An 18,679-nucleotide genomic window follows, 5' to 3' on the forward strand; every position below is an offset into this window, starting at 1 on the left:
AAGTGAAATCCCCGGCACCACAACACACGTTGTGACAGGAACCAAAAGAACAAGTCAATGAAAATAACCAGAAACTCTAGAATTGGGTGGCAGGATTACATAATATTTATTCATAATATTTATTAGTTTGACAGCATCTTATACAATTCTCAGAATCGTGTCCATTTTCTGATTCTATGCTGGTGTACGTAATAAAATTGTGTGTGCTGAATTTCTAACTAATAGAGGTGGAAATGCTTTAGCTCACGCCAAAACTAAAAGATTTCCCAAACAGTGAATTTGAAATGATGAAGGTATCTCTTACAAGGTAGTAAGCCTACATTTACTATCTGAGTCTGTTTGCCCAGATATGCCGTAGTTTCTAAAAGACGGCTCAATACAATCAGTGTCGCAACTGCCAACTACGATTGCGGGAAGTCATCCATTAAGGACTAAATTTGGCTCAGCAACGCTGAGTAAGAAGGAGACACATACATTTAATAAACTACAATCAATAAATACACTACAATGACCACACACATTTGTTCGTGTAGGAATAACTGCATCATACATTTAATAAACTACAATCACTAAATACACTACAATGACCACACACATTTGTTCGTGTAGGAATAACTGCATCATACATTTAACAACAGTTCAACATTTCAACACAAGAGATTACAGCGGAACACATCAGTACAATAATTTAGTAATTGTATCAAGTTTAGTTTTAGGTAAAAATAGAAATTATGATTGTCAAAAGTGACACTTTCATTAGCAGGCAACATTGAGGTATGGAGACATTCAACATGTATGAGCAAATACTGTACCCAATTAAAAAGTCACTTTCTGGAAGCCACATGGAAATATTGATACAAGAAATGTCAATAGAGCCAACCCTCCATAAAGTCAGATAATACACTGTTGTTTAAATACAAGTCTTACAGAAGTTAGTCTTCAGACTTGAGTGAATAAATTATAAGTATAAACTACATTGATTTTTTTCACCGCTTTTAGATCTTGCTTTTTGTCTACAAAATCCAACTCCACCATTGATTTGTTGATGCAGGCACTAGGTATGGGTGACTAAGTAAACTTAGGTGCATTCTAGTCAATGAACCACGTGAAAATATTGCTTTGAGCTTTGGCAACTTACTGGCACAGTTTATTTACACACCGCAAGCACCTATTTACATGTACATGACCTTTGATAAGTAAACACTGGAATTGTCCTCATTTAGGTTTGGGCGAAACGGCAGGCTTCCGTTGCATATTTGACAAGAGTGCATTCAGTTTAGGGCTTATTTTACCGGCATTGTCTTTGAAGTTAGTTTGAGGTTTCAACAATTCTAAATTCTTTGGCGGCTTTTCGTTTGCGTTTTCATAAATAGAGTTGTCCTCTTGAACTTCTGCTATCGTCTGCTGTTTGTGCATGTTTATCTTATTGCTGTTGGGTTTGGTTCTGACTAATTCATCTGAAATGTTTTTGGCAGCCTTCGACTTGGGTAAAGTTGGAGGCGCTTGTTTTACTCCTGGTAAAGAGTTGGAAGAACTACTTTCTTTTAAAATCTCATTTTGAGATATTGTCTCTTTTTGGGTGGCATTGTTGATGAAATGTGGGGGCTGAAATTTCTCTTCAACATTAACGTAGTCTTCTAGAGGCTCACTGTCAGAGCTATCAGCGTCATCACGGGCGATTTGGTTTCTTTCTGGAGCTAAAGATGAAATGTTGGAGGTTTTTTCTCCTGGTTGCGTTTCTTGTTTCAATAGAGTAGGAACTCTTGAAACAGTATCTGATGTTTTAAAACTATCTTTCTTATTGAATGGAATAGCGGAGGATTTATTTAGTGACGTTAGTGAACTGTTGTTTTGATTCAAAAGTTGCGGACCTATGGATTTATTATTTGAAGGTTTGGAATGATTGTCTTTATTCAATGGTGATGAAACAACTAATGGATTATTTGAAGATTTTGGACTCATTTCTTGCTTATAAGGTGTTGACACATTCGATCTGTTATTCAATACTTGATTGTTATTCTCACCTTTAAATGGTATAACTACTGTCTCCACGTTAATGTAGTCCTCTGGCTCAGCATTATCAGTTGACTCATTGGAATACTTCCTATCAGTATCTGCTTTACTAGACACTTCTTTACGAGTGTCAGTAGCACTTAGGAGAGCTGGTGGTTTGATATCAATTTCTGCCATGTTAATATAACTGTCTTGTTGACCCTCTTCAACACTTATATCTTCATTGTTTGGTTGGTTAGCTATTTCGCCTGACTTTTCTGCTTTGATTACCTTGTCTGTTGGTTTATGAAACAGATCGTTGCTCATGTTTATATAATCTTCTTGAGGAATGTCTTCCTCCAGGCTGTCTTGCACTTTGGTCTTGCTTTTCTTGGGCGACTCCTTGGCACCCAGACTCTCCTGAGAAGTGTCGGAGCTTAAGTTAAGCTTGGAGGTGTCATTCTGTAGATTCACGTATCTCTGAGAAAGGAATTTATGGGCGAAGGGGCGAATCGAATTAGAGTTCATGTCCATGTAATCCATGCTACTATTTTCATCATTAGTAGAAATCATTGGTTGATTTCTGGGAGTTCTATTTATGTTTGATTCGGAGATAGCCTTGTTGATTAGCGGTCCGCTCGTAATGTTCCAGTTAGGACTGTGACCGGGGAGATGAATTTCAGTTTTGGAAATGTCTGGCAGGTGACTTAAGGAGTCTCGAGACATTTCTATGTCCGTGTCAACCCCAAAGCTGTTGTTGTGGGACGCTCGTGGAGAATGCTGTTCGGATGTAGTTGGTGTTGTAGATGGTGAGCCCTGGGTTGATTTGTCCAGTGGCTCAATAGTTTGTGTCCGAAGATCAGGTAACGGTGCTGGTGACTTTCTTCTTCTTGTCCTGTGTGATGTAGAGAGAACAAGAACTAGTTTTAAAAAAATCTAGTGTAATAATATGTGCCGTACTACAAAAAAAATTGCAAAGGAAAAAAAATACGATACAGCCCCACGACTGAGCCATCCGACTTGCCACACACTTCAGACACACCTCACCCACACATACACACACAGACCTATGCTAAATGTCTAATATCTAAAAACTAATTTGAAAGTGCAAACTCTATTGAATTCTATTCCTAGGTCAGTATTTACTGACAAGTATTTCTTAAACTGAGAATTGAAACATTGAATTCTATTCCTAGATCAGTATTTACTGACAAGTATTTCTTAAGCTGAGAATTTCATAGACCTAGGAACAGGCTGGTGGTCCTCGACCATATGAGAAAGTTAACAACATTCAGAGAGTTAGGAGTTAAGGTTGAAAATGTAAAAAATGGATAGTGAAAATTGTATTGTTTGAAGAAAAAGCTTTAAAAGGAGAATATATCTGATGTCTGTCTGTCTCTCTCTCTCTCTCTGTTTCAGTTTTGATCTTTTATCTCTTTCTCCTCCTCTTTCGCTATTTGTCTCCCTTTCATTCTACCTCTTTTTTTTTAAATCTTTTTTTAAAGTTTTTTTTTTTAGCAGGTGGGGGTATTTTTACCCATTCATTCTTTAACATAAAAAAATGCTTCAATTAAGCTTTAGAATAGTCTGAGAGTGTATAGGAGTATTTATCAAGAGTTCTGGGGGGGGGGAGAGAAGTGATACTCGAATGTAGCGGCCGTTCCAAGTCAACGTCTTATCACTAAAAGTTTGAATTAAAAAAAGGGGAGGGTCCATGAGAAATTAACCGGGCGTAGCCGGTGGGTAACGCTAGTGTACAAATAGACACGTAGTGGTACACGCAATGGTACACGCAGTGGTACACGCAATCATCTTCGGGTAGCGGTACTTACTTCCTTTTTCTCCACTTGACTATTACAACTGTAACAATGAGAATCAAGAGTAAAAACACAACGCCGCCTACTACAGAACCAACAATGACAGGTATCTCTGTAGAGAGGAAAGAAGGTGTTAAAAACTACACTGTGGAAATCTAGAGCATAACAGCTTATATATATATATATTATATGATATACAAATGACTTGAAGTGTCATCATAGGGCCTAAATAGTGTACAAAAGAATTAATAACTGTATCATATGATGTTTGTATATATACTTCATCATATAACAGTTATCTGAGAAACAGGATTAACACAGCGATTGGACCCCACGATGACCTACTAACTGCTTTAAAAAAACGCAAACTAAAATTCCATGGCTATATTACAAGGTCTTCAGGGTTCACAAAGGTCTTCAGGGTTCACAAAGGTCTTCAGGGTTCGCAAAGGTCTTTAGGGTTCGCAAAGACCTTCCTTAGAGGAACAGTACCAGCCCTAGCAGGGAAAAGAAAAACAGTAGCGACAAAGAAAGCGATGGGTAGACAACATTAACAATGGACGGGTCTTTCATCGAAAGAGATTCTATCAAAGGATTAAGACAGATGGTCAACAGATCTTGCCTGGTGTCCCAACGGTCCAACATACCAAATGGTAAGTGAAGGTGATCAATTGCTTTGTTGATTTTGTTATTGGTTATTCCAGATTTTTTTTTATTTGTAAGTTTAAAAGCCTAATTTGCTAGTCTTCAATTTCAACATAATAAAAAGAATATTGGCAAATAATTGACGGTGAAAGCAGACGAGAAGACCACAACTGATGGGCCAAAGAAGTGTTTGGGCATACTCTATAGTAGGGGGGGGTTTAATCATAGTGATAGCGCAGTACTGGTATCAGCTCATAGGATAGAATAGTAATACAATGGAGTATTTTATTTTATTTTTTAAAAAATTACATTTAAAAAATAACTAATTGAAATTTGCGCTGTAATACTAATTGGACCTAGAAAAACATTCAATACGTCAACAAATAATTTTGTTTTGTAACTTATTCAACCTTGCAATTTTGAGATTTGTCTGTATGACTCTAAAGTCCTACCTTCGACTTTTGGTTGCGTACTGCTACTAGATGTCGACTCTTGAGTTGTGCTTGATGTTTCATTCGTTGTGGTGCTGCTGTCGTTACTGGTTGACATGTTGAAGTACTTGATGATCTACACTATTTAGTTTATAGCCTAGAGAGAGAGAGAGCAAAATATTACAGTCGGCGAATGTTAAATATCAATGTTACTTCTTCTAAAATGATTGAAAATGTAATGCATTCAATTTCCTAAAGTTTGCTGAAAAGATGTTTAGTTGCCACGGGTGAGAATAGAGTAAGGGTTGGGTAGAAAGTAGTGGGGTGTGAGTAGAAAGTAGTGGGATGTGGGTAGAAAGTAGTGGGGTGTGAGTAGAAAGTAGTGGGATGTGAGTAGAAAGTAGTGGGGTGTGAGTAGAAAGTAGTGGGGTGTGAGTAGAAAGTAGTGGAGTGTGAGTAGAAAGTAGTGGAATGTGAGTAGAAAGTAGTGGAGTGTGAGTAAAAAGTAGTGGGGTGTGAGTAGAAAGTAGTGGAGTGTGAGTAGAAAGTAGTGGAGTGTGAGTAGTGAGGGGTAAGTAGTAGTTATTAAAAGCAATAGCAACAAAGTGGGGATTAGTTCTTGTCAAAGAAGATCACTTAATTGTCATAGAGGATTACTTAGATGTTGTCATAGAGGATTTCTTAGTTGTCATAGAGAATCATTTAGTTGATGTCATAGAGGATCACTTAGCTGTTGTCATAGAGAATCACTTAGTTGATGTCATAGAGGATCACATAGTTGTTGTCATAGAGGGTCACTTAGTTGTTGTCATAGAGGATCACTTAGTTGTCATAGAGGATCACTTAATTGTTGTCATAGAGGATCACTTGGTTGTTGTCATAGAGGATCACTTGGTTGTTGTCATAGAGGATCACTTGGTTGTTGACATAGAGGATCACTTGGTTGTTGTCATAGAGGATCACTTAGCTGTTGTCATAGAGGATCACTTTGTTGTCATAGAGGATCACTTGGTTGTTGAAATAGAGGATCACTTGGTTGTTGACATAGAGGATCACGTAGTTGTCATAGAGGATGACTTCGTTGTTGTCATAGAGGATCACTTGGTTGTTGACATAGAGGATCACGTAGTTGTCATAGAGGATGACTTCGTTGTTGTCATAGAGGATCACTTGGTTGTTGACATAGAGGATCACTTAGTTGACATAGAGGATCACTTAGTTGTCATAGAGGATCACTTAGTTGTCATAGAGGATCACTTAGTTGTTGTCATAGAGGATCACTGGTTGTTTTCATTGAGGATCACTTGGTTGTTGTCATAGAGGATCACTTAGTTGACATAGAGGATCACGTAGTTGTCATAGAGGATGACTTCGTTGTTGTCATAGAGGATCACTTGGTTGTTGACATAGAGGATCACTTAGTTGACATAGAGGATCACTTAGTTGTCATAGAGGATCACTTAGTTGTTATAGAGGATCACTTAATTGTCATAGAGGATCACTTGGTTGTTGTCATAGAGGATCACTGGTTGTTGTCATAGAGGATCACTTAGTTGACATAGAGGATCACGTAGTTGTCATAGAGGATGACTTCGTTGTTGTCATAGAGGATCACTTAGTAGTTGTCATATAGGATCACAAAGTTGTCATAGAGGATCACTTCGTTGTCATAGCAGATAACTTGGTTGTTGACATAGAGGATCACTTAGTTGACATAGAGGATCACGTAGTTGTCATAGAGGATCACTTCGTTGTTGTCATAGAAGATCACTTGGTTGTTGACATAGAGGATCACTTAGTTGACATAGAGGATCACTTAGTTGTCATAGAGGATCACTTAGTTGTTATAGAGGATCACTTAATTGTCATAGAGGATCACTTGGTTGTTGTCATAGAGGATCACTGGTTGTTGTCATAGAGGATCACTTAGTTGTTGACATAGAGGATCACTTAGTTGACATAGAGGATCACTTAGTTGTCATAGAGGATCACTTGGTTGTTGTCATAGAGGATCACTTAGTTGTTGTCATAGAGGATCACTTAGTTATCATAGAGGATCACTTAGTTGTCATAGAGGATCACTTGGTTGTTGTCATATAGAATCACTTAGTTGTTGTCATATAGGATCACTTAGTTGTTGTCATATAGGATTACTTAGTTGTTGTCATATAGGATCACTTGGTTGTTTTCATAGAGGATCACTTAGTTGTTGTCATAGAGGATCACTTAGTTGTTGTCATATAGGATCACTTGGTTGTCATAGAGGATCACTTAGTTGTCATAGAGGATCACTTGGTTGTTGTCATATAGGATTACTTAGTTTACATAGAGGATCACTTAGTTGACATATAGGATCACTTAGTTGTTGTCATATAGGATCACTTAGTTGTTGTCATAGAGGATCACTTAGTTGTTGTCATAGAGCATCACTTAGTTGTTGTCATAGAGGATCACTTAGTTGTTGTCATATAGGATCACTTAGTTGTTGTCATAGAGGATCACTTGGTTGTTGTCATATAGGATCACTTAGTTGTCATATAGGATCACTTAGTTGTTGTCATAGAGGATCACTTAGTTGTCATATAGGAACACTTAGTTGTTGTCATATAGGATCACATGGTTGTTGTCCTATAGGATCACTTAGTTGTTGTCATATAGGATCATTTAGTTGTCATATAGGATCACTTAGTTGACATAGAGGATCACTTGGTTGTTGTCATAGAGGATCACTTAATTGTTGTCATAGAGGATCACTTAGTTGTCATATAGGATCACTTAGTTGTCATATAGGATCACTTAGTTGTTGTCATATAGGATCACTTAGTTGACATAGAGGATCACTTAGTTGACATAGAGGATCACTTAGTTGACATATAGGATCACTTAGTTGACATAGAGGATCACTTAGTTGACATAGAGGATCACTTTGTTTTTGTCATAGAGGATCACTTAGTTGATATAGAGGATCACTTAGTTGACATATAGGATCACTTAGTTGACATAGAGGATCACTTAGTTGTTGTCATATAGGATCACTTAGTTGACATATAGGATCACTTGGTTGTTGTCATATAGGATCACTTAGTTGTTGTCATATAGGATCACTTAGTTGTCATATAGGATCACTTAGTTGTTGTCATAGAGGATCACTTGGTTGTTGTCATAGAGGATCACTTGGTTGTTGACATAGAGGATCACTTGGTTGTTGTCATAGAGGATCACTTAGCTGTTGTCATAGAGGATCACTTTGTTGTTGTCATATAGGATCACAAAGTTGTCATAGAGGATCACTTGGTTGTTGACATAGAGGATCACGTAGTTGTCATAGAGGATGACTTCGTTGTTGTCATAGAGGATCACTTGGTTGTTGACATAGAGGATCACTTAGTTGACATAGAGGATCACTTAGTTGTCATAGAGGATCACTTAGTTGTTATAGAGGATCACTTAATTGTCATAGAGGATCACTTGGTTGTTGTCATAGAGGATCACTGGTTGTTGTCATAGAGGATCACTTAGTTGACATAGAGGATCACGTAGTTGTCATAGAGGATGACTTCGTTGTTGTCATAGAGGATCACTTAGTAGTTGTCATATAGGATCACAAAGTTGTCATAGAGGATCACTTCGTTGTCATAGCAGATAACTTGGTTGTTGACATAGAGGATCACTTAGTTGACATAGAGGATCACGTAGTTGTCATAGAGGATCACTTCGTTGTTGTCATAGAAGATCACTTGGTTGTTGACATAGAGGATCACTTAGTTGACATAGAGGATCACTTAGTTGTCATAGAGGATCACTTAGTTGTTATAGAGGATCACTTAATTGTCATAGAGGATCACTTGGTTGTTGTCATAGAGGATCACTGGTTGTTGTCATAGAGGATCACTTAGTTGTTGACATAGAGGATCACTTAGTTGACATAGAGGATCACTTAGTTGTCATAGAGGATCACTTGGTTGTTGTCATAGAGGATCACTTAGTTGTTGTCATAGAGGATCACTTAGTTATCATAGAGGATCACTTAGTTGTCATAGAGGATCACTTGGTTGTTGTCATATAGAATCACTTAGTTGTTGTCATATAGGATCACTTAGTTGTTGTCATATAGGATCACTTAGTTGTTGTCATAGAGGATCACTTGGTTGTTGTCATATAGGATCACTTAGTTGTCATAGAGGATCACTTAGTTATCATAGAGGATCACTTAGTTGTCATAGAGGATCACTTGGTTGTTGTCATATAGAATCACTTAGTTGTTGTCATATAGGATCACTTAGTTGTTGTCATATAGGATTACTTAGTTGTTGTCATATAGGATCACTTGGTTGTTTTCATAGAGGATCACTTAGTTGTTGTCATAGAGGATCACTTAATTGTTGTCATAGAGGATCACTTAGTTGTCATATAGGATCACTTAGTTGTCATATAGGATCACTTAGTTGTTGTCATATAGGATCACTTAGTTGACATAGAGGATCACTTAGTTGACATAGAGGATCACTTAGTTGACATATAGGATCACTTAATTGACATAGAGGATCACTTAGTTGACATAGAGGATCACTTTGTTTTTGTCATAGAGGATCACTTAGTTGATATAGAGGATCACTTAGTTGACATATAGGATCACTTAGTTGACATAGAGGATCACTTAGTTGTTGTCATATAGGATCACTTAGTTGACATATAGGATCACTTGGTTGTTGTCATATAGGATCACTTAGTTGTTGTCATATAGGATCACTTAGTTGTCATATAGGATCACTTAGTTGTTGTCATAGAGGATCACTTAGTTGTCATATAGGATCACTTAGTTGTTGTCATATAGGAACACTTAGTTGTTGTCATATAGGATCACATGGTTGTTGTCATATAGGATCACTTAGTTGTTGTCATAGAGGATCACTTAGTTGTCATATAGGATCACTTAGTTGTTGTCATATAGGAACACTTAGTTGTTGTCATATAGGATCACATGGTTGTTGTCATATAGGATCACTTAATTGTTGTCATAGAGGATCACTTAGTTGTCATATAGGATCACTTAGTTGTTGTCATAGAGGATCACTTAGTTGTCATATAGGATCACTTAGTTGTTGTCATATAGGAACACTTAGTTGTTGTCATATAGGATCACATGGTTGTTGTCATATAGGATCACTTAGTTGTTGTCATATAGGATCATTTAGTTGTCATATAGGATCACTTAGTTGACATAGAGGATCACTTGGTTGTTGTCATAGAGGATCACTTGGTTGTTGTCATATAGGATCACTTAGTTGTTGTCATATAGGATCACTTAGTTGACATAGAGGATCACTTAGTTGACATATAGGATCACTTAGTTGACATAGAGGATCACTTAGTTGACATAGAGGATCACTTGGTTTTTGTCATAGAGGATCACTTAGTTGACATAGAGGATCACTTAGTTGACATATAGGATCACTTAGTTGACATAGAGGATGACTTCGTTGTTGTCATAGAGGATCACTTGGTTGTTGACATAGAGGATCACTTAGTTGACATAGAGGATCACTTAGTTGTCATAGAGGATCACTTAGTTGTCATAGAGGATCACTTAGTTGTTGTCATAGAGGATCACTGGTTGTTTTCATTGAGGATCACTTGGTTGTTGTCATAGAGGATCACTTAGTTGACATAGAGGATCACGTAGTTGTCATAGAGGATGACTTCGTTGTTGTCATAGAGGATCACTTAGTAGTTGTCATAGAGGATCACTTCGTTGTCATAGCAGATAACTTGGTTGTTGACATAGAGGATCACTTAGTTGACATAGAGGATCACGTAGTTGTCATAGAGGATCACTTCGTTGTTGTCATAGAAGATCACTTGGTTGTTGACATAGAGGATCACTTAGTTGACATATAGGATCACTTAGTTGTTGTCATAGAGGATCACTTAGTTGTTGTCATATAGGATCACTTAGTTGACATAGAGGATCACTTAGTTGACATAGAGGATCACTTAGTTGTCATATAGGATCACTTAGTTGACATAGAGGACATAGAGGATCACTTAGTTGACATAGAGGATCACTTAGTTGACAGAGAGGATCACTTAGTTGACATAGAGGATCACTTAGTTGACATAGAGGATCACAGCTGAGTAAATCTGGTCATCTACGTTGTCCACAGTATGACGACGAGTCGCCCTGTCATTACGCCAATAATTGATAATAAGTTATAAACAAAATACATCTCATTCAATCATTCAGCTATATATGTATCAGAAGTTTTCATCAACTGAGGAATGGATTCACATGAAATTTCTCACACAGGTTCCTTTTATCACTTCCGTGTTTACTAAGAGACGCTTTTGACAGACTCGGAGCCTGACCTCGCAATTCGCCTAAAAACGCAAGCTTTCTATTTAACCTTTGTATTTTACTTTCAGTATTTCTATATATGTCGCATTCTAGATAGACAGCATAAATACAAATAGCATAAAAAGTAAGACTACAATATTTTTGAAAGCATAGTAACAGTTTTTGTTTCTTTCTTTTTCCTTAATTCCATTTAGTTTTTAATTTGCCTTAATTTATAGTGTATTTCCACTTCCGCTTCCTTTAAACACGGTCGAAACGAAATATAGAACAATCCTAGTCTAATAGCATCAAAAAGATAGATCTATAATGTTTTTGCTGTTTGCGTGCTTGTGTGCGGATCGTATATTGTAGCTTCCTCTAGAACTAGATCTAAAATATTAAAACCCATAGAATGACCAATGTGAACGTAAAGGATTATTCATCAATCTGATTATCAAATCTGTTATCGAGGATGGGAATCTAGTTATGTTTTTATGTGTTCTAGAATTCAGAGGATAAAATAAATGTAGTGTATGTGAGGGAATCGATTTTAAATAATAAAAACAAATTGATAACTTTTTTTATCTTTTAGAAAACACAAATGCCAAAATAAATGTTGTATAGGAGACGACTTTGTGGGTCTATTGAGGGCTTCGGACAATGCATTAGGCCTGAAATTTAAAGCCTAAAGAAAGGTGTCTAATACCGTACATTGCTTGCCTTATGATTGATGAATGCAAGTTGGCTGGGGGGAGTCGAATAGAAAAGGGATACTAGAATTTCCAGCCGTAAAGTATGCGTTATAAAGTGGGTCGTTGCAAATTAAATCAAAAGTCTATGTCAGAAAACAAAACGCGTGACAGAAAGAGAGGAGATAGATAGAGCGAAGGAGAGAGAGAGATAGAAGGAAGTAAAAAGAGTGCTAGCCGTTTCAAATGAGTTTAACAGATACTAGAATCCATGGTATGTTAGGGGATCGTTCAAATGCCGCCCGTTACTTGGAAGTTAGAGAAAAGGAATGTGTGTCATTTAAACACAAGAAATACTAAGATCTAGTTTTTACTATACACTCTTGATATAAATCATTCTACGAACACTAAAGATCACGACCACTTCCATGACATTTAGAAGTCAGTATTTAGACCTATATCTTAGCCTGTACACTTCCATGACATTGAGAAGTCAGTATTTAGACCTATATCTTAGCCTGTACACTTCCAAGAGATTGAGAAGTCAGTATTTAGACCTATATCTCCGCCTGTACACTTCCATGAGACTGAGAAGTCAGTATGTAGACCTATATCTCCGCCTGTACACTTCCATGAGACTGAGAAGTCAGTATTTAGACCTATATCTCCACCTGTACACTTCCATGAGACTGAGAAGTCAGTATGTAGACCTATATCTCCGCCTGTACACTTCCATGAGACTGAGAAGTCAGTATTTAGACCTATATCTCCGCCTGTACACTTCCATGAGACTGAGAAGTCAGTATGTAGACCTATATCTCCGCCTGTACACTTCCATGAGACTGAGAAGTCAGTATTTAGACCTATATCTCCGCCTGTACACTTCCATGAGACTGAGAAGTCAGTATGTAGACCTATATCTCCGCCTGTACACTTCCATGAGACTGAGAAGTCAGTATTTAGACCTATATCTCCGCCTGTACACTTCCATGAGACTGAGAAGTCAGTATGTAGACCTATACATCCGCCTGTACACTTCCTTGTTTCGCTATTACTGTAACGGTATATTGCTTCAATACAATAAAAAAAAACAGTGTGGCAACTGACTGCTTAATAAACAAGAGAGGTTACCTTTGGGAGATCGTTCTGGCGTAGGTCTAATAGACAAGATCAGTAACACACCACATCAGGGGCAACGTCAGCATCGTATAGACCTGTAACATCAAAAAATGTAAGCACTTATCAACAAAGGACACTGGTCGACAGAGGTCACTGAATAACAGAGGTCACTGAATAACAGAGGTCACAGGTCAAAAAAAGGTCAATGATCAACAAAGGTCACTGATCAACAGAAGTCACTGATTAACAGAGGTCCGTGATCAACAAAGGTCACGAGCACACACCAAAATAAATCCTTGTGTTAGATGAAACATTTTGTTTCTAAGTTCGATAGATGTACTGTTAAGCAAGAGAATGACTAGTGTTCGTTCACAGCTATTAGAACTACCATTTTGTAACTAGAGACTTTATTTGCCAAACCTGAATGGTATGCATTTGATTCTAAGTTACTGAGTTTCCTACAAACAGCCAGTTGTCTTAAGGTCTAGGCTACCCAAACATACAAACAGCCAGTTGTCTTAAGGTTTAGGCTGCCCAAACATACAAACAGCCAGTTGTCTTAAGGTTTAGGCTACCCAAACATACAAACTGCCAGTTGTCTTAACGTTTAGGCTACCCAAACATACAAACAGCCAGTTGTCTTAAGGTTTAGGCTGCCCAAACATACAAACAGCCAGTTGTCTTAAGGTTTAGGCTGCCCAAACATACAAACAGCCAGTTGTCTTAAGGTTTAGGCTGCCCAAACATACAAACAGCCAGTTGTCTTAAGGTTTAGGCTGCCCAAACATACAAACAGCCAGTTGTCTTAACGTTTAGGCTACCCAAACATACAAACAGCCAGTTGTCTTAAGGTTTAGGCTACCCAAACATACAAACTGCCAGTTGTCTTAACGTTTAGGCTACCCAAACATACAAACAGCCAGCTGTCTTAAGGTTTAGGCTGCCCAAACATACAAACAGCCAGTTGTCTTAAGGTTTAGGCTGCCCAAACATACAAACAGCCAGTTGTCTTAACGTTTAGGCTGCCCAAACATACAAACAGCCAGTTGTCTTAACGTTTAGGCTACCCAAACATACAAACAGCCAGTTGTCTTAAGGTTTAGGCTACCCAAGCATACAAACAGCCAGTTGTCTTAAGGTCTAGGCTATCCAAACATACAAACAGCCAGTTGTCTTAAGGTCTAGGCTATCCAAACATACAAACAGCCAGTTGTGTTAAGGTCTAGGCTGCCCAAACATACAAACAGCCAGTTGTCTTTAGGTCTAGGCTATCCAAACATACAAACAGCCAGTTGTCTTAAGGTTTAGGCTGCCCAAACATACAAACAGCCAGTTGTCTTAAGGTCTAGGCTATCCAAACATACAAACAGCCAGTTGTCTTAAGGTCTAGGCTATCCAAGGTATCTGATTTAATTCGTTAAGGCATGGTTAAGGAGGTGAAGACTTTCAATCGGAGACTAATTAGCAATGTTAGGAGTTGAATTCCACTACGTCTGAAGTTTCAACTACGTAAAACAGACTCTAGTATAGGACGCTTCACAAACAAAACAAACAAAAAAACTTCATAAAAATCTCAGCAGAATTCGACCTAATTCACATCCTATGACCTTAAGGGCAGGTAAAACACATACACACTCAAATACAAACACATACACATTCAAATACAAACACATACACACTCAAATACAAACACATACACACCTGTGTGCAAGTATTTTGGGTTTTAAAACTTGGTCATGATATCAATTTTATTCCTACGTGTAGAGATGCTAGCCCACATTAAAAGCAACTTGTATCTAAAGACCTCACAACAAAACTAAAACTAAAACAATAGAAAAACATGCCTTTTGTAATAGTTTTTATTGTATATAGACATATATAAGAGTAAGGGAAAGAACAACAAATAAACTGCCATATATATCTCAGTACTGCAAGATTTATTCCCCCTTTTGTGTGTACAAAGTTTAAATATCTACTAGTCCGTCCGTCTGTCTGTCAGGTACACATCTTGTACACGTTTTTTGTCCCGTTTCCAATGTGTGAATCAAAATGAAACTTTGCACAAATATTCACTGTTAAAGGCAATTAATGTCTGAATCAATAGACAAGTATCAACCTATTTGTTAATTCATCAGTGGTAGTCAATTATATATATATATATATATATATATATATATACAAAAAGGAAAATAAATCTTGCAGTACTGAGATATATATGTCATTTTATTTGTTGTTCTTTCCCTTACTCTTATATATATATATAAAATTGGGCCGTGTCTACAATTTGTTTCAGTGTAAAATGGTCACAAAGAAAACTTGAATGAACGCTATGACTCATTGCCTCTGCCTATATTGCTGTAACATAGAAATAGAATGTTGAGTCAGGGGAAGATAATGAGTACTAACAAAAGACAAAACATCTGATATACTTGTGCACAGCTATTTTTTTTTTTTTGTTCACTTAACTAGCTTCCGACTTCATGATTCACATCTGTATAGCACGCCACAATTAAGGTGTTAGAGATATCTGTATTCCACTTCCTGGTCAGAGAGTAGCATAGAGATGGCTGCATTGAATAGACTAAGAAGTGAACATTCTACCGACAAGGAACATCGTAACAGAGATAAACAGTTAGCGACAATATAGGAATAACAGACCAATTTATAATGAAATAATATATATATATATATATATATATATATATATATATATAGATAGATAGATAGATAGATAGATAGATAGATAGATATGACTGACAAGTGGTTGATTAATTAGTTGACATTACAATAAACACAAATCAGACGTCAATTTTCTGGTTTTGAGAGGAACTCATGGCAACAACCGATCTTTGAAAGAGAATTGTGGAGATCTTTTAGTAAGACCGCAGCACATACTTTAAAAACGAGAAAGCTGCCGCCTGAGAATTGTGCATGCGACGAAAGTAGTACTCGATTCAAATGTGATAATTGCTTTGTTTTCGTTAGGTGTGACAAAATATGTAGGTCACAGGCGTTGTTTTGTCCTAGTTCAGTTTTCATGCTAAAAGACAATCGCTTCATTGTTTTTATTTTACTGACTAAACAGGAACAAATAAGTAATGACAAAATAACAATCAAGTCTCAAAGTAGAGTGAACGAAAGAGAATCACGCATGCGCAAAGAGGAATGTAGAAAAGACTTATAAAGAGAGAAAGAGGGATTCGAACCCACGGCATCAGTTGGCGATAGCAAAATTATATAGGGGAAAGAGAGGCAAATAGTGCCATGGTCTCATTCGTAGCCTACCACCGACTTTTTTCCTATATAGAAAGTCTTTAAAAAATATAAAAAACTGGTCTATTGACCTACATATGGGCCTATGTCTTCACCCCATGTTGAAGCCATGGCTTTATGTTATCTCACAAACAAACAGTAAGTCTATATTAATTTTTACAAAGTTGTCTGAGTGTCCCTCTGTCTGTCTGGTAAAAATTTTGAACACGTTATTTCTCCCACAAAGTATTTATTGTACATAACAAATATGAATCAATAAAAAAAATAGGCAATTAATTGTTGATAATTAATTCTTTTGCTTGATACCAAAAAGGAAATTAAGATTTTAGTATTAAGAGATATGGCTATTTATTTGTTTATGTTTCCATCTGTACGGATAGCTGTATACGCTATTTATCCCACACCCATTCTTGGATTAAGTTGAAACTTTTCACAATTAGTTATTGTAACTAACAAAACATGAATCAATTAAAAAATTAATCCATTAGTTAATTAATTATTGGTAATCAATTATTTCGTTTGATATTGAAAAAGGGAAATAAACTCTACATTATTGATAGCCATAGTTGTAAATGTGGATTACTTCCTTAGATTATCTTTATTTTTTTTTAAAGAATTTTGATGTAATTTTTGCTTATGTTTGAATGAGAATAATTATATAAGGATGCAACCTATCATGTTTCAATATCTTAACCAATCTTTAAGATAAGTCTTTTACAATATTTCAGTTGCGGCATATTAAGAAAATGTGTCATCAGGCACGTGTAATCATTTTGGGTAAATAGTACCGGTAACCAGTATAAAGTACCAGTAATACCAATTATCCGACAAGCGGTAGGCTTATCTAGTCTAAATAAGGCTTTATACTTAACCAGCATATACAGACTAACCTATAGACTTACATTTGATATACGCACAATACAAAATTTATCTGGATAGAAAAGGTAAACCTGAAGAGTCATTTAGTAAAAACAAAATTTAAAAAAAAACAAGCTTACAAAGACAGTTTGTGTGGAAGCACAAACTGAAAATCGGCCCCCGAAGTGGTCCACCCAGTTAGGTAAAAAGGCAGGTTTCAATATTATCAGAATGAAATTCTATTAAAGACAAATGACAGAAAATAATGGAGAAAAAAGGTTGACAGATCATGTGCGGTGCCCCAGCGGTCCAGCAGACCAAAGGATAGGTGAAAGTGAATGTGAAGTTACATGTGAACCTGGCCTAACTGATGTCTTATAATGAATATCTAATTGATCTAATTGTTTTGTAAAGGGCCAATCTCTTATTCCTCAAGAATAAAACATTTCCGTAAAAAAAAAAAATTCTTTGGTTAGGTGTTTTGCACAGGTTATGTGGTACTGAAGTTCACGCTATAATATGAAAAACTACTTACTAAATTGTTGTTTTAAATTATGTCTGACTTATATGCACACAAAATAGATTTTTTCTCATTAAAAAAATAGTAAACATTTGTGTGTGTGTAAATATAGTACTTGGTAGAACAGAACGTACATAACTTAACAATACAAATATACAAAATTTGTTTTTGACAAAAAATTTACAACCTTTTGCATAAATGTGTTAAAAATATAGCAAATTGTAGTCCCCCCTAATAAAGAGTCTCAAGTGTTTGCTACTATTAATAGTGAATAGTTGTAAAAGGGTGTATTTTTATTTAAAAAAAACTGCTTGCATAAGTGATTAAAAAAATTTGATTATTCACTTTCAGAAAAGAAAAAAGTAGCCGTTGCATCAGAACTTTGAATGGTCTAAAATATTCTGATGTCGAATTTTCACTATCTTTTCTAGTTTACGAGATCTAAACGGGACGGACGGACGGACAGACATTCCACACAAAACTAATAGCGTCTTTTCCCCTTTCGGGGCCGCTAATAAACTCTTTTGTGATCAGGAAATATTACTTTCAAACTATTTTTTAGAATAAAAGACTTGCGCATCTCGAAGGACTCCTTTTGTCCTTTTCAGTAATAGCAAATAGAAACGATTAAATGATATTAAAAAGCGTCCCTTAAAGCGTTCACTATAGAACGTGCCTCTTCTTAGACTAGAGTGTCATCAGAGTAATGGACCTCTTTATTCAAAAAAGAATAGCCACGCGATAATATTGATAAAACAACGAAAAAAAAAACGGTCGAATTTCATTATGAGGTCCATTCTTTAGACTCTCTTGACTACTACACTAGCTAAAGATATATTGACGAATGAGGTCCATTATTTAGACTCTCTTGATTGCGACACTAGCTGGAAATATCAGAAAAGCCATGACTGAAAAATAAAGTGGCAAAAGAAAAAGAGGTGGCATTATCACAGGCGAGCCAGGAACAATTACATACACAGGTGCCAGGTACAACTGCATAC

At 36.6% G+C, this 18,679-nt stretch overlaps 2 protein-coding genes across 5 annotated transcripts in view; one reads left to right on the forward strand and one right to left on the reverse strand.

Moving 5' to 3' along the window:
• Positions 1-82: 82 nt before the first annotated feature.
• LOC129926686 (serine/threonine-protein kinase pakG-like) overlaps positions 83-18,679 on the reverse strand; it is a 37,513-nt gene continuing 18,916 nt past the window's right edge. For 2 of the 4 annotated variants that reach the window (XM_056032220.1, XM_056032219.1), the window contains exons 2-5: positions 13,040-13,122; positions 4,865-5,042; positions 3,825-3,921; positions 83-2,887 (exon numbers count right to left, since the gene is read on the reverse strand). In XM_056032220.1, coding sequence (XP_055888195.1) covers positions 1,216-2,887; positions 3,825-3,921; positions 4,865-5,003 — 1,908 coding nt within the window. In that variant the 5' untranslated portion in view covers positions 5,004-5,042; positions 13,040-13,122 and the 3' untranslated portion in view covers positions 83-1,215. The remainder of the gene's footprint in view (positions 2,888-3,824; positions 3,922-4,864; positions 5,043-13,039; positions 13,123-18,679) is intronic. The other 2 variants (XR_008778387.1, XM_056032221.1) reach the window with 2 other exon arrangements.
• Positions 5,231-10,783, forward strand: LOC129926694 (uncharacterized). Its single transcript, XM_056032278.1, has 6 exons — positions 5,231-5,243; positions 5,535-6,198; positions 6,781-6,970; positions 8,150-8,385; positions 8,747-8,936; positions 10,514-10,783. Exons 1-6 carry the CDS (start codon positions 5,231-5,233, stop codon positions 10,781-10,783), a joined length of 1,563 nt encoding a protein of 520 aa, XP_055888253.1.

The sequence above is a fragment of the Biomphalaria glabrata genome, chromosome 6 (assembly GCF_947242115.1).
Source record: "Biomphalaria glabrata chromosome 6, xgBioGlab47.1, whole genome shotgun sequence".
Lineage (NCBI taxonomy): Eukaryota > Metazoa > Mollusca > Gastropoda > Planorbidae > Biomphalaria > Biomphalaria glabrata.

Coding starts and splice junctions, on each gene's coding strand:
- LOC129926694 (XM_056032278.1), top strand. Junction 8,386..8,746: donor ATAGAGGATCACTGGTTGTT/GTCATAGAGGAT, acceptor TTGTTGTCATAG/AGGATCACTGGTTGTTGTCA. Junction 8,937..10,513: donor TTGTCATAGAGGATCACTTG/GTTGTTGTCATA, acceptor GTTTTCATTGAG/GATCACTTGGTTGTTGTCAT.